We start from the raw sequence: 16838 nt of genomic DNA on the forward strand, positions 1-16838 counted from the left end.
GAAACTACAAAGTGAAAATGTTGGATCATGGGAATAAATGGAAAACAAGATCTTGAATAATGGTAGAAGCAGTAAAATGAAATTGAAGAGAAACTAAAAGGTTTCTACGGGTGTAAAAATGAAAGAAGTGTGAAAAAGGAGAAAGTTAATTACAACTAATGTAACTATGGAAGAGACATATTCCAAGGGGAGCTGCATATTTTAGTTCTGGCTTGTGCATTCGTTTTACTGTCCCCCATGGTTTCCATATAGTTATAATTAATGATCATCTTTCTATAGTGAAGCAGCACAGAGGTGGTTATACTTTCAGATCTAAATCTTCTCAAGCATGCTTTCCAACAGACTGGGAAATTACTTTGCTGGCTTTTAGCATCCAAATATCACAACTGTGTGTGTTTATCAAGAAGTAAGTTGCAGGAAGAAAAGCTAGAAAAGAAAGAATTACTTAAGCAATGATAACATGCTGTAGAAATGTCAGGAGTGTGACATTCAAATACTGTTCTGTAGATCAGTAGCATCTCAAGATCTAAGAGAGAGTTTTCAAATTAGGTGGATAAGTGTTTTAAACATTGTTGTGAACAGCTTTTTTGTCTATTTTCAGTGAGATATAAGTATCTGTAGATTTCAAACCAATTCAAACACAGTTGTCAGAAGTTTGTACACTGAAACTTTTTAATTTGCATAAGCTTTACTTGTAGTTTAAATGCAAACCTTTTGTAATCGTAGTGATCAAAGTAATGGGACTTTTTCATTAGTGTGGGGATGTTTTGCTTGTTTTTAATTTGGGAAATTGAAATTTTTTATTTCCACTTTAAGCTGTGGAAAACTAACTATAAAGCAGAAATGAAAAATTTATAACCAAAAAAAGGAAAAAAAAATACATTTTTACAGAAAGCCAGTTTTTCTTCTATGTATTTTAGTTGCCTTATTTCATAGAAACAGAAAATATTTGATGCTTTTATAGCACATAAGTATTGGTTTTTGCTAAAACTAAAAAAAAAAAAAATTATTGACTTATGAATTTTGTTATCATCAAAGACCTGTCTGAACTGATTTACCTGTTCTATATTTAGTTAATTATGAGATAAAAGTTTGTTTTGTTACATTATAACTGCCATTTAAAGACACTACCTTTCTTACAGTCACATAGGGGAAGAAAAATAAAGAAACCATACATTTTGATTAGATGGAGCAGGTTTTTTTTTTCCTAGAGCTTGTACCGTGTGATATGATTATTTCTTTACCTTAATAATAAATGCCTATACAGTATGCAAACATATAATTGAATCTCATGAACAAAACAAGCCTTGTGGCTTTTCTTTCTTGCCACAGGTGCATATGTAGCAGTTTCATTGTGAAATTGTAAATCACAGCAAATTAAGATAATTATGGAACCCACTCAGCAGTTAAGCAACATAAGAAAGTAGTGTTGCCTGTGCAGTCAGAGTTAATTCTTCTCAAATATTCTTCTTTTAATTCAGTATATGCAGTTTGTGCTAAAAAGTGCAAATAATGAATGGTACTTCTGCTGTTGTAAATAAGTCAAGAAATCTGTACAGTGCATTTCTTTCTTGTGAGCTGTAAATAACATGAGAGATTACAAAACAAGGAAGCATGCTATTTTGATTAAGAAATTTGACCAATATCGCATGGTTTCGATTTGCAGAAAACTGCCACAATCATAGACTTGTGCGTATGATGTCACCGAAGAACAGTTATTTCCCCTGACATCTGCTTTTCTTTGATAATTTATTTAATTGTTCAGTTTAATAACAGTAATAGGCTAAAATAAAAATTTCTTCATGAATGGGTGAATTTATGTTTACGTAGAGTTATTGTTGTATGTAAATGGTTGCTAAGCTTGACAGTGACAATTTTTTCAGTCTTTCATCACTGAAAAATTTTAACTTCTGAATTTTTGAAAGTTTTTATATTTACATACAATTTCTTGGATATTTTTTGTTACTTTCCTGTTTATCCATGTTGAAGTAAAACTTTTAGCCTGGCTAAGTTATCCAGGTAAGGTATTAAACATATTACTGTGTATGGGATTGTTCAAATGAGTTCTCTTTGCCTACTTTTAATATTAAGTAATTACTTAATGATGCAAGGCAATTTATTTTTTAATATAGTTTCAGGTAAGAAGTGTTAATTTTCAGAACTTTTAAAATTCGCTCTTGCATAGGCAGATACATAGACTATTTTAAAAAATCTTTTAAATACATTTTGGCCTTTAGTGCAGTTGCTTTTTTTTTTTTGTTTCCTGTCCAATAAATAATTCTTTTTAAACCCCACATTCATTTATAGATTCTTTCTGAAGGATCTTCCATTTAAAAAAAATACAGTGCTAGAGTGCATCTCTAAAATAGCTCTGTAATCAATCCCATACCTTAAGGCAGGGCAGGCCTGTGTCCCGAGGCTGCTTCAGCCTTGTTTGACCACCCTGTGGTTCGCTCTCATCTCATTCTTGCTGTTTTCCGTGCTGCTTGTTTGTGTGTATGCACACACATAGGCTTGATACTTTAAAAAATTAAATGATAAGCACAAACTAGATAATTAAAAAATGTGGTTTGGGAGACATGTTCAACTCTTAATCTTTCATTTCCTATTCTCCAAGCACCTTTTGGATGTCTCAGGAAACTCCCCTATCAGACATTCTAAGAAAACGCTCATCAGCATCCTGTGCTCGTCATGCATATTGGATGCTAATTACTAGTCCTGTAATTTGGTATCGCATGCACCACTTCTCCCTGGCAATATGTTTTGGTTGACAGCAGCAAACCTATTGAAGTGATTTCGCTGAGAAGAATTTGTGCTGAAAGTTGTGTTCTTCATTGTTAGTAAAATACATTTTTAGGAAGAGCGATCATCTTATACGCTTTGCAGATTCCTCTTTCATGATAATGTCATACTCGAGCATGCAGCTTCTACAGGTTTTTTCTAAATGTAAACTACATTTACTGGCAAGATTTCTTACCTGTGTAAGAGGTTGTCAGTCTTGTATTTGGCGTTATGCAAGTTCTGTGGGCCAAAGACCTGTTAGGTGCCACCTGGTGTACTTGTTCTCTTTCATACCCTACTTTGGTGGTAGAGTTGTCGAGGTAGTGAAGATATTTTTCATCTTTCTCGTATCTGAACTGTTGAGCGATAATCTCAGTTGTCTGCCATCTATGAGAAGATTGTCTTTTGTTTAATTTGCAATGTGGGCTGAAAATTTTCCTATTTTTCAAATAAATTTATCATTCTTAAAACCAGGCCTATTTCTGTGTAGATATGTGCAGTATGAATAGGAAGTAAGGGCAAGTTCTGGACTACTTAGTGTGGGAGGGGAAAAAAAAAACAAGCCACCCATTAAAATCTAGTCTAGAAAAAGCCTGAGTAGAAAATCCTACTGGCAAGCATGTAGGCCCACTAAAGAAAGTGTCTCAGTGATTTACTGATTACTGTTATGCAGAATCTGGAATTAGAGAATAAGTATATGAAGCATTTACTCCTTTGTGATAGAACAAATTGAGACTACTTGCAAGCTCATACATTAATCCTGATGAGCTTAAAAATTAAGTCAAAGTAATCAAGTTTACAGTGTTTTTGGAGATCGTGATTTACCTTGTTCTCCAGGTCAAAGGAGATTATAACATTCCCTGTGTGCAGTACAATTATTTAGAGAATTAATATTAATAAATGATTAATGTTTAAAACATCATTCTTATAATGATGTATAAAGATACTTATCTTGATTCCTATTTAATCTGAAGGAAATTGTGGCAGATGAACTTGAAAACAAGTGTAAGATTAGTAACAGTGTTAAAACAGAGAAGTTAACAATACACTGTGAGTGTGTGTCCAAACACGGCTAGTAGTAGGGGCATATTGGAAATGCAGTAGGGTCATGTTTACCTAAGCCTAGGCTGATGAGATGATTGAGTTCTTTTTATTATTATTATTATTTTTTTTTTATTTTTCCTTTGTGATTGCAGTATCACAAAGAAGGCAGGTTTTTACTTTGGTGATTAATCCTTGACAACTCAAAAGCTATTTCTATCAGATAAATATGTAATTAGGATTATTTCAATGAGAGGTGTTGATGTGGTTACATACATATTTAATTAGGTACTTGTTACTGGAAGAATTTGTATTTAAATGCTCTATTATGTCCTGATCTCCTTAGAAAAGCATTGTCTTAGTGCAGCAGTGACTGAATAGCTGTTTCATAAGGCTTTTTGAAAACTGAATTTGAAGTGGAACGTGTAAGATCTTCTAGATGTGGAAGTGTTACTGTGCACCTCTGCATGCAATCATATGCGTATAGTTTTGTAGTTTCTGTACTTAGATGGTAACTTTTAGGTTAGGTCTATCTGAAGATGCAACATCTAAAGTGGATTACAACAAAGTAAACTATACAGACAAGCACCTGTGTGTATACAGTCAGAATGATTTCCTCGCACCTCTGCAAGAGCTGTATAATTTGGGCTTGAAATATATGGTAATACTTTTTATACATTAGGTAAGAAATACCCTTACACAAATCAGTGCTAAAAAAGAACAATTTTATGATGTTCAGAGAATTAACCTTTCTAATGTTCATATGTATTATTTTGTATATTCGATCTGCTTTGGGCTTCAGCACTAGATTTTTCTTGTACGAGCATCCATTGAATGCCCTACCTCCTGCTCCAGAGAAGCCATCTGAATTTTGCCTGATTCTGAGTGCTGACACACCATTTCAAGACAAAAACCTAAAATTAAAACATTAATAAGACGATTAAATGTCTGTTTTCTTAAAAATTAATTTCCTTTGAAAGAATGTAAGCTTTATTTAATAGAGGTATTTTTTGTATGAGCTTGCTTAGCGTAATGAAGTAGTAAAACTATCAAGTTACATTCATTTCTTTCCCTCATTATAAAGACTGAGCATTGGTGTAACTAACAGGTTTAGAGAAATTCTGAATGCAGGTTGCTTTTTTGTTGGTTGCATTTGAACACATAGTTGGACACAGATGGCTATTCTGGATGCATTGAAAGGGCTACTAGTTGCTGTAGCAATATCATTAACCTGTTTTAATAATGTCTGACACTTTCAATATTTTAGTTTTATTTCAAGATGTGATTTCTTTGTTAATAAAAATTGCTCTGAAATTAAAATCTTCCAGTACTTTAATGAAAAAATGAGTATTGGGTGATTCCATGTCTGTATTGGCAGCTGTTTTTACGCATGGTCTGTATTGAAAAGGTCAAATTCAAGCATTTTTTTTTTTTAGAATCAAATCAAATCAAATACATCTAAAAGACAGAGATCAGATATGAACTTAATTTTAGCATTTTGAACACCTTCCACCAAAATCATCAACTAGACTTAATCTTGTATTAAAACCTATTTATTGGAGGCAACCCGTTATCATCTGTTTGTCATGTTTATTTTCTACTATCACTGGAAAAAGAAATCTGTAAGTAGTTATAAGTAATATTTTTGTACAGTTTTTTTTTTGTTTTATTCTTAAGTCTGTGGCTTTGGGAGTGGATCCAGTTAAAGTTGTTTAGGAAAAGTTACGCATTCTTTTCTCACTGTGGGAAGTCTCGGAAGCATACACTAGGAATGCATAAAGAACAGCTAATACCATGCTTACAGAAATGCACATATTCAGATCAGCATGTCATTGACTCCATGCTGCAGCAGTTTTCCTCCAGGCAACTATTTTACTGTCTTCTACAATTACATAGATAACACTATAAAGATCTCCACAGGAAACTGAAGAAAATGAGAAACGTTGCTGTGAGACTTTGTAATCAGGAAATTTTATGCAGTGATCTTTTTTTTTTCCCCCAGATATTGATGCATGCACACATTGACCTTCTATTTTCCCCCATATTCGTGCTATTTAATCTTTGTATTACTGTCCGTTCAGATTTCAGTCACTGAGAAGTATTTTAAAATTATCTAAAACAAGAATTTGCAATTCTGATTTCAAGCAGAAGTTTTAAATTGAAATAATATCATATATATTTTGAAATGGTTATTTTTTGCTTCTTCTGTTGTTTGTCCTGAAATTTCCTTCTGCTCTTTCATTTCTAACCATCTCTAGTGTGTTTATTTCTTCATCCAAATAAGCAAAAAAAGGAGAAAAAAAAAATGAAGTAACATGCGGCTTGATTGCTTTTCTCTTAAAACAGCATGGGAAAAAGCAGCACTTCGCACGATGTGCCTAAACAAATAAATGAATAAATGTTAAATATATGAACTGTTATTTTGCATATCATTCTGCCAGTCAAGTGTTCCTTAATTGGAGCTTGTCATGAAAACGGATGGCCTTTTTATATTTCAGCTGTAGTGTGGAAAAGGGTCATTCAGATATTTGGAGTCAGTTTTGAACTTCCTCAGTAAAGTGCAGCAACTTAAGGTGAATTGATGCAGCAGAAACCATTGCACATCACTCGCTTGTTTGGTGGCTTTTGTGATGCTGTGCCTTTTTTATTAGATTTACTGTCTGGATGACTTCCACAGTGTAGCTGCTTGTTCAGCATACACCACATTTAAATAAAAAAGTACTAGTTAATGGTAACATATACAAAAATTATACTACTTAGCTGATGTAATGAAAAATGTATTTTAATATGTCTCTAAGTAATTAGATTTACTCTTTGAAATATTTCCTTGCACAGTTTTAAGCTAAAGTTTTAGACAGATGTTTTATATAGGGTAAAAACTAGAGGTGTATAATTGAAATACAATTGAGTGATCTTACACAGTTAATTATTATTTTTTTTAATTTCGAAACTTTATTATCTGACATTAGAAGATAAGACTTACTGATGTATGAGAAACACAATGGGAACAAAAATTGGACTGGAATTAGCTTATATATATATATATATATAAAAAGAACATATAAAAAATCCAGAATATTTATGTTTAAGAGGCTTATGAAAATGCTAGAGATCAGTCAGTATAAGCCACAGAAAAGTATAATGTTCTTGGATGTCTCTTCCAAAGTGAGAGACAGCAAGGAAGCTGCATGAGTACTTCCCAAAAATACTTTTATTTCTATTATGATTGAGCTTGTGGCTCTGTGACATTATATCTGGGGACTATGGATTCTTTTAGTGAAAGAATTGGATGATTCCTAAATACTATCCCTATTTTCTGATTCATGGGATCACCCAAACTAGACCAGAAAGAACTTGATAATAGTTGCCTTTCCATTTCTACTTTTGTAATACTTCCCACCCTCCCCGCCCGCCCCCGCCATGGAATATGGAGAATTTTACTTAGAATACTGAATTTACATCAGACCTATGTTCTCTTCAGAAGGGCCTTTCCTGATATCCTCTTTGTTTTTGGTGAACATACTTGTGATGAAAAGTAGTTGGAACCGTTGGAAGATCTTTCTTAAAATCTGTATTCTACCTTCTGGGAAAAAAAATTGTAAATTTTATCTTTCTCATTTTATAGTCCTTCCTGACTGGAACGATTAGAATCTAGTTCTTCCAAAAATCTCATGCTGGGGTGTTTTTGCTGTCCAAGTTACTTCAGCCTTGTTTCTCAAATTGCTGTTGTTTTCTCACAGTTTGTCGGTTTTGCTTGTTGTAGGTAGTTCAGTCACAAGGTGGGAATTCTTTTGATGGGCATTTAAAGTTTTATTTCAACTAAGTTTAGACTTCCACAGTTTAGAGGTCTGCCTTCTGAGGAAATCCTTTTAAGTTCAAGTTATAGCTAATATTGAGAAGTAGGATTTTTCTTTGGATGTGATTCATCTGATGTAATTTAGTTTTCTACTTTAGAACAAGACAGTTGATACTCAGTCGCTACATCTTTTTCTATGTTGGCCTTGAAGGGAGGTGAAGACGCTGAAGACGCCCACCTTTGATGGTTAGGTGTATCTTCAGCTTTTTTGTTGGTATGGGAATATAGTGTGAAATGATAGGCTTTGAAAGAGAAGGACAAAAGAGAGGTAAGATAAGAAAGATGAGAAAGAGAAGATAAAAAGTCTTTTTCATTTGTTATCTTTTTATGCCCACCTGTAGAACAGTTATTGTGTTATGCTACGGTTTATAACTTCCTTTTTGTTCAGAAATGTGATAGAAGTATCATGAAAAGAAAAGGTGTTCAAAGGCAAGAAATTTGCAAAGGAACACACTAACTAAGTAGTTGTAATCGCATTCTTTCAGCAAGTGTTTAGTGAAGGAGGGCCTGAAGACTTCTTCTTTCAAGGGAATAAAGTTCAATATATGTTTGTGTTTTATATAAATATGAGGAACTCTGGTTTGTTTATTGTCTTTTCTGTAGACATTGTGAGGCAGAAAGTGGGTTATTCCTTTTTCACTGTTTAAAATATTAAAATGAAAATTAAAAATATTAACTAGCCTTTTTTTTTCCCCACTAGGGCACTGTTTTATGAACATATAATAAACATTAACTGTGTAACTGTGAGACATTTTAATGAGTTAACATGTATGAGATATACCAAAAAATTTGTTCCTGCTGTAGAGGATACATCATCTTCTTTTCTGTCTGGAATACTCTTTCTATTCTAAATTAATGGGAATATTCATCCTCAATTTTCATTTCTGAACTATTAAAAAGGACTTATCTGCTGAAAATTGTGGGATTTTCTTGTTTGTTTTAAAATCTCAAGGCATATCATGTTTGAGGTAGGTAGCTACTTAATGTTGATTTTTTTTTCTCAGGTTCATATGAAACTTGTCATCTTAAATTGACTTTTTTTTGTCCATATTAAGTTTAATAATTTTCAGTCTTTGTGTAAGTCTTGTGAGCCCTCAGTAATTTTTCTGTTAGTGAACTTAAAGGATACGTTGACGTTAATAATAATTATGTGATGATCTTTTTGAGCTGTGGAACTGGCATTTTGATTTGGATTAATTTTGCCAAATGTATATCACCTTAGCTACCTGTGTAATCTGAGGTAGGTTTATTTATTGCTAGATGTTTTGAGTTTTTTCTTTATGTTAGTCTGTTTACCTTCAGAACTTTCTTGTCATCTCTATTGTATTTAAGCATCTTTACCATGAAAAAACTTTAACGTTATGCTATGCTTTTCTCTTAACATGCTTTTTCTGAAGATTTAGTAAGTGAAGTGAACCCAAGTTTGTTCTAGAAGCTGCCTTTAATGAGAGGAGTCTCAGAGAAAGTGATGGGAACTGAACAGAAAGATGTTGAAGGGGAGTGTTAGCACCGAATTGCTGCCTGTGTTACCCCCGTTTTCCACAGACCGCTGTGACAATTTGCTGCCTAATGCTGGGAGAAGTGTATGATACTGATTTCTGGGGGGTCTGTCCTCCTTTTTGCTGGGAGGAATATGCTGCTGACATTGGATAAGGAGTTTCTTCCTCCTAACAAAAGGATCTGCTCCTAAAATTTGCTGCTGCAGTCTGCTACTCACTCTTCATTGTTTTGCAAGGCAGTGCTGTATCTGAGTTTATGATATAGGATATTTAAAGTAATTGTATACTTGTTTGTTGCTCTTTTAGAAACTGTTTTTGAAACTATACTCCAATGCAAAGGTGGCATTCTTTTAATAACCAGTAAGTGACTACTGGTGCATTGTTTATGGTCCTGGCACCTCAGAGATCATCATGTGCTTTTATTTTATGTAATCTCTGCTACAATCTGCTGATTTACTTACCAGGTTTCTCAATATCTTAACTAATGTTTTATTAGCACGACCTAATCTCCTTATCGTACAGCTGTTAATATTTCACAATCCAAAACCAGTGATCCCTTAGAAGACACACTCCCACATACGTTATATGTATTATATGTTTTATACCCTCAGTATTGGGGCCAGTTCTGTTTAATATCTTTACCAATGATCTGGACAGTAAGTTTGCAGACAACATTAAGTTGGGCGGGCCTGTTGATCTGCTCGAGGGCAGGAAGGCTCTGCAGAGGGATCTGGAGAAGCTGGATCGATGGGCCAAGGCCAATTGTATGAAGTTCAACAAGGCCAAGTGCTGGGTCCTGCACTTGGGTCATAACAACCCCATGCAACGCTACAGGCTTGGGGAAGAGTGGCTGGAAAGCTGCCTGGCGGAAAAGAACCTGGGGGTGCTGTTCAGCAGCTGGCTGAATGTGATCCAGCAGTGTGCACAGGTGGCCAAGAAGGCCAACAGCATTCTGGCTTGTATCAGGAATAGTGTGGCCAGCAGGAGTAGGGGACTGATCTTCCCCCTGTACTTGGCACTGGGGAGGCCGCACCTCAAATACTGTGTGCAGTTTTGGGCCTCTCACTACAAGAAAGACATTGAGGTTCTGGAGTGTGGCCAGAGAAGGACAATGAAGCTGGTGAAGGGTCTGGAGCACAAGTCTTTTGAGGAGTGGCTGAGGGAACTTGGGTTGTGTGGTCTAGAGAAAAAGCAGGCTGAGAGGAAGGAGACCTTATTTACCTGAAAGGAGGTTGTAGGGAGGCAGGTGTTGATCTCCTCTTCTCCCAAGTAAGAAGTGATAGGATGAGAGAAAATGGCCTCAAGTTCTGCCAAGGGAGGTTTAGATTGGATATTAGGAAAAAAATATTCATTGAAGAGATTGTCAGTAATTGGAACAGGCTGCCAAGGGAAGTGGTGGAGTCACCATCCCTGAAGATATTTAAAAGATGTTTAGATGTGGAGCTTAGGGTCATGGTTTAGTAGTGGACTTAGCAGTACTAGATTAATGGTTGAGCTCAATGATCTTAAACATCTTTTCCAACCTAAAAGATTCTATGGTTCTGTATAGACAGTAGTGCAAACAAGAATGCTTTGGTAACACCTTGCTACCAGTGTTTACTAGTAGTGGTAAAATCACTGGTCTGTTAAAATTATTTTATAGTGTGTAATGCTCGTGATTATTACCACTGGACAAATAAGTGCTTTAAGGTCGCATAATCAAATGTAACAACCTAAAGGTATATTTAGGCTTCTGTAACGAAATACTGCAAAGCTATGAGATGGATAATAGAGGAGTTCTCAGATTTTACATATTCATGATTTTCTCTTACTGTTTATTTGTCCTATCTTGGAATTGTGTAATGGGCAAAGTTTCTTCTTTGGTATCCATACTCTATTTAAGTAGAATCAAACACCTCTCTTCTGCACCTGTCCCTCCTTGAGAGGAAATCAGGGCTGGCAAAGATGCTGCTTTGATTCTCATCTTGATGCAGTAAGACACTGTGAGGTGCTGCAAGAGGGAAGCTACAGCATTTACTCAGCATTCCCACCTTGTGTTAAACTCTCTTCTGGGGCTGTATGGGAGCTTTGAGAGTTAAGTGGCAAGCAGCACATTCTGTTTTCTCTTCAAAATGGATAAATTCAGATGCCATGATTTAAAAATAAAACAGTGGGGCTTAGGTGGTAAAATTTCAGTTCATAGCGAAGTCTGAGTTTCTTTTAACACACTTGTGTGAAAGAATCAGTTTCCATGAATTAGACATCATTAGGATTCTGTGCTTCTCCAGTATTGAGAATCACAGAGGATTTTGAGGTGGGTAGAAGGAATCATCTGTTTCCTTTTATCTGGTTTCCTTCTGATTCCAAATGCTTGCCTGAAAAACAAATCCTCCTTGAAGAGCTGTAGTCAACTTTCTAAATAAATTTCACTGGTTTTCTAAAAAGTATTTTTTCAGGGCTTTTTCTTCTGTCAAGAATGGCAACATATTTTGCTGTGCATAATGCAAACATAGATGTTTTCTGCAGAAATTGTTCATAACATAGCTTGAGGACTCTCAAAATGCTTCTGATGGTCCTCTTTCAGGTGTGAAATGTTTAGAAAGAAGTAATTTATTATCTATTAATTCTGATTAACCAGGCATGATTTGAGATTTTCACAGTCTGCAAGAAATTAAGTATTCATTAACTTTTAAAGCCATTAGATGACACAGTTGAGCAATAAATGATTCATTTAATCCCTGTTAAAGTAACTGTGCGTTTAAGTTTCTGACTAGAAGATAAGTGGTGGTTGTCTTTGTTTTCAGATGTTTTCCTCATCCTTGCTTTATTTATTCTGTGCACTTCATTGACTTGTCTTTCTCTCTTTCTGAAACAGAAGAAGAAGAAGTGGAAAATGTTGATGTTTCCTGTCTGCCTGAAGAAGCGCTGCAGAACATAGAAGCTGACAGTTACTGGTGCATGAGCAAGTTGCTTGACGGCATTCAGGTAAATTGATCTTTTCTGTCTGTAAGTAGTGGTGTTAACTGATTAATGTCATGGCTTTGAACTATTTTCAGGTTGTTAAGAAAGAGTACATCTATGAAAAACAAGGCAGAAGTAGATTTTACCATTGGAGAAATCCACTGCAAGTTTGGCATAGTTTTAAGAAAAAAAAAAGGGGGAAAAAAAAAGTGAAACTTCTTCTCATCAAACTGTCTGCATGTTTCATTGTAGTGCGATGTTCTAGAGCAGAGTTGAAATCTCTGATTCTATAGGCATAGTGCACCTCAGTCACCAGGCATGGAGAATGTTTGCTCAAGTTTCCAAGTAAAATGTTCTCACTGAAGTGAAGAAAAGCTGGCTTATTTATTAATTTTTAAGTCATTAATATAGCGACCTATAAACAGTTTCTGTCTTAATGGTTCCTGAAATGATCTTCATATTTTTAAAACGTTCATTTAAAGCTTGATACATATGCTGCTTCACTGAGTCTTTGAATTTTTTCTATGTGGAGAAGCTGTAAATGTGGGCACAGTTCTCTGTTAAAAGCAGCAAGTTACAGACTAAGAATGGTGGATTTGTGTGTACTTGTCTGCATTTGTTGGCATGTAGGTTTATGAAGATTAGAAGTACCTCGAAGAAATAGTAAATATGTAGCTGAACATCTTGCATTTAGGCGAGGGAGTTATCCATACAATCTACCATAGATTAAATGGGAGTCCAAACATCTATACTTGATACTTAGTGTATTAAAACACTGTATGCTGCAATGATGACCTATAGGAGCGTAGAAACTTTGGACTTTCCAGTTTACAAAGAAGTTACCTGATTTTAAGTTTTACAGACTTTGTGTTGTAATAGGCATGAAATACTATCTCTCTAATATATGTTTTTCAAAACTGTGTTATTTGAGATAAACATTTTGAATCTTGCTACAAGGTAAAAATAATCTGATTTTCTAAACTCAGAATATATGCGTTAAAATAATAGTCTTTGTGAATTCCTGGTTACAATGGGACCAAAATTGACCTTTGCTAGAAATGTGAAAGTTTTTGAAAGATGATCTCTATTTTGCACTGGCAACAAACAATTGTTTTTAGCAATGTTTGGTAGGCAGATATTTGCAGTCAAGGTTCATTTGCTGCTTTCATTGAGCTGATTAGAAAATAAATTATGGTTACAAATATTTGGCACATTGCTACTGCTTCTTTTCTTTTTCTCCTGTTCGTACCTTCTCTTTCTGATTATTTTCTGCTTTCAGGTGAGCTATTTGTATAGTGTAGAGGATCTTTTATGTTAAATTGTTTCAGTATCATTTTGATGACAATAGAAATTGTTACAGGGATAGCAAAACTTTGGTTGATTTATTTCTAACATTCTCTTAAAAGATGAGGTGATGGACAAATGCTTCTGCTGTACTTATTAGATTCAATCCTTTTGATAAGTCCCATATAAATTTTATTTGCTTTGAAATGTGTTAGACAAGTGCTTGAAAATTAGAGATTTTGTTTCTTCAGGTGTTTTTAATGTACCAAACACCCTGGAGGGCTGAATTTATGTGTGTGGAAAATGACTATCCTCCAGTCATTAACGAATCATCATAAAATGTGAATAGCCATAAGAATTGCTATGAATTGAAACTATGCTTTTCAGTAAAACTAAATGTTTTACAGATTCTTTATTTTGATTGCCTTTTTTGATAGATATTTCTTTCCTTATGGTACTTAGTATTTTTCAAAGTGCTTTAACATATTCTTGCTTATGACTTATGTTTTAATATGACTGTTTCATTGGCTAGGGCACATTGGCTAAGGCATATTGTGAATTTGAACTGTAATGGAGTTCATTTTTGACAAAATTGTAATAAAAAGGAGTCAACAAATGGAAGTCTTTAACTTCTTTGAAGGCATTTTAAGTGTATTTCTCCTGGTTAAAGGTCAAACGAGTAGTAGCTCAGTGTTTTGTGTAGCATTGTTGAAAAGCATAGTCTTTTTTTTTTTCATATTGATTCCTGTTAAAAATATTACTTTGCTTATTTCAATCTCTCAGAACTACTACATTTTAAAATATTTGACCACATATCAAAAATATGTGAGAACTTACAAAGAAAAAAAGCAAAAACTTGAAAGCTACTTGGAAGGAAGGAAGCCAGGTAAAGAAATGCAAGCCTTCCAGCTCTTTTACCTGTTTCTGTAATATCTTCTGTCATAGGCCTGCTGCTCTATTTCTTTTTCTAGAAAAGGAACTTCAGTGGTTACATAATTTCTCCTTAATATACTGTTTTCCTACAAAACCATAAAGTACTGATAAACAAAATATTGAAACTAATTGTAATGGAATTAAACTACATCAATGAAAATTTAAGCTCATATAAATGGAATGGTTATCAACTGGATGTATTCAACGATGCAGTCATCCATCAAAAGCAAGCTTGAAAGATTATGCTAGTGGTGTGACTAATGATGTTACAGTTAATTCAGAGCAACTGAAGAGTGCTGCTGAAATGAAAGAGTTTTTTTCCCCCATTCTTCTGTTTTGGTTCCCGTCTGTGTTGATACCATTTTACTTGTCAGTTAGAGGGGCCATGTAGTTGCAGGTTTAGTTGGTTGGGAGAATTAACCCAACAAGAAATTAGCTCATTGAAAGGATGGAGATAAAAAACCCTGGAGAATAAAAATTGTTTTACTAAAGGGATGCCATCCAGAGGGACCTTGACAGCCTTGAGGAGTGGGCCTATGCTAACCTCATGGAGTTCAACAAGGTCAAGTGCAAGGTCCTGTACCTGGGTCAGGGCAGTCCCCAAAATCCATACAGACTGGGAGATGAATGCATTGAGAGCAGCTCTGCTCAGAAGGACTTGGGCATACTGGTAGATCAGAAATTGGATATCAACAAGCAGTGTGCACTTGCAGCCCGGAAAGCCAATTGTGTCCTGGTCTGCATCAAAAGAAGTGTGGTCAGCAGGTTGAGGGAGGTGATTCTCCCCCTCTACTCCACTCTGTGACACCCCACCTGGAGTACTGCATCCAATTCAGGGGTCCCCAGCACAAGAAAGACATCAGGCTGTTGGAATGGGTCCAGAGGAGGGCCATGAATATGATCAGAGAGTTGGAAAACCTCTCCTGTGAAGAAAGGCTGAGAGAGGTGGGGTTGTTCAGACTGGAAAAGAGCTAAGGAGACCTTATTGTGACCTTTCAGTACTTAAAGGGGGCTTATAAGAAAGACAGAGACCCCCTTTTTATCAGGGCCTATAGTGACAGGGCAAGGGGCAAAGGATAGGTTTAAATTAGAGGGTAGGTTTAAATTAGATATAAGGAATACATTCTTTTATGATGGGGGCCCCAGAGAAGTAGTGGATCCTCCATCCCTAAAAGTGTTCAAAGTCAAGTTTGATGTGGCTTTAAGCAACCTGATCCTAGTGAAAGATGTCGCTGCCCATGGTGGATTTTTTGACTAGATGAACTTTAAAGGTCCCTTCCAACTCAAACCATTATATGATTCTAACTGACTTGCATTCTGGGTGCATAATCACCAAATCCATTGGTGGGGGGCAAGAACTAGATGGGGGTGGATGAGGTGGGACCTGGGATCATTAAACTTAAGATCAAGTAATCTCTGAAATTACATAAGCTGATTTAAATCAAATTGTAATAATCCTATGCTCCTGCCTGCACCTGAATGCTCGTTCCTGTCTATTCCTTGCTGAGTGCTACCTGTTGTGAGCTGATTCACAGAGCTGAACCGCCTGACAACACAACAAACCAAAAAAGTGCTGGTTGGTTGAAGAGGTGAACAGCTTGAATAGGTACCATAGCAAAGAAATGAGTAAAACTACACAGTAGGGCCAAGGCAGGATCTTGATAGCTGATACGTATATTTACTTTAACGACTGTAGATTCTTAATTTACCAAGCTTGTTGCCAATATGCAGTAGTCTAGATGATCCTCTTAAGTCTCTCTGCTTCTCAAGAAAGTTACTGCTGATTATTTCTTGGAAATAGTAATTAAGTTAGTTCTTACTACTTCTTTAATATTTTCCGTGTGATCTGCTATAGAAAATGGAATGTCTTTACAGCCAACCAGGAAAAACTGCTTCTCTCACAAAGCCACAAAACCAGACAACATAAAAACACAAAACCAAAGGAGAATCTGAAAAAAGATCAGTGCTATCATGTTTCCCTTTTTTTTTCCTGTGAAAATATGTTGTTAAGAGATCCGCGTATGACTACTGATACTTTGTCTGAGATGTCTGAATAAACTGTCCAAGTATTTTAGGGAAAGGGAATATGTGACATAGTATTTCTGCAGAGTATATCCGTTAATTTATTCATCAATATAGGCTTCCATTTGATGTTGGCCTAGCAGTATTGGATGAGTTTAAAGGGTGTACTGTGATAATAATTAGGGTCCTGTTGTGAAATTTTTGACTAATACAAGCTAGATACATTTTTTTTTTTTTTTGGTGCATTTGTCTTTCCAATACATAAGAGTGTAATGGAAAAATGATTGTATTTGTATCCCTTCATTATTCTTAACAGAAAACTCATTTATTTTTTCCAACTCATCCAGACTGTCTCATTTTCTTGATTCCAGAATTGTCAAAGGTGTTATTAAGAAATATGTATTTCTTGGTTGAGTTTTGCTACTTATGGTATCTATTATTTCTTCTTTCCTCGCTCATCTTACCCACCTCCCTTCTTTATC

The 16838-nt window shown here is 35.3% G+C and overlaps 1 protein-coding gene across 1 annotated transcript in view; it reads left to right on the top strand.

Annotated features, from left to right (window-relative positions):
- The window catches only part of TBC1D22A (TBC1 domain family member 22A), a 188114-nt gene that overhangs the window by 60411 nt on the left and 110865 nt on the right, over window positions 1–16838 (top strand). The window contains exon 9 of the mRNA XM_086746912.1: window positions 12032–12141. Within this exon, the coding sequence (XP_086603038.1) occupies window positions 12032–12141 (110 nt within the window). The remainder of the gene's footprint in view (window positions 1–12031; window positions 12142–16838) is intronic.

Source organism: Chlamydotis macqueenii, chromosome 1, assembly GCF_036417535.1.
Source record: "Chlamydotis macqueenii isolate bChlMac1 chromosome 1, bChlMac1.mat, whole genome shotgun sequence".
NCBI classification, from domain to species: Eukaryota; Metazoa; Chordata; class Aves; order Otidiformes; family Otididae; genus Chlamydotis; species Chlamydotis macqueenii.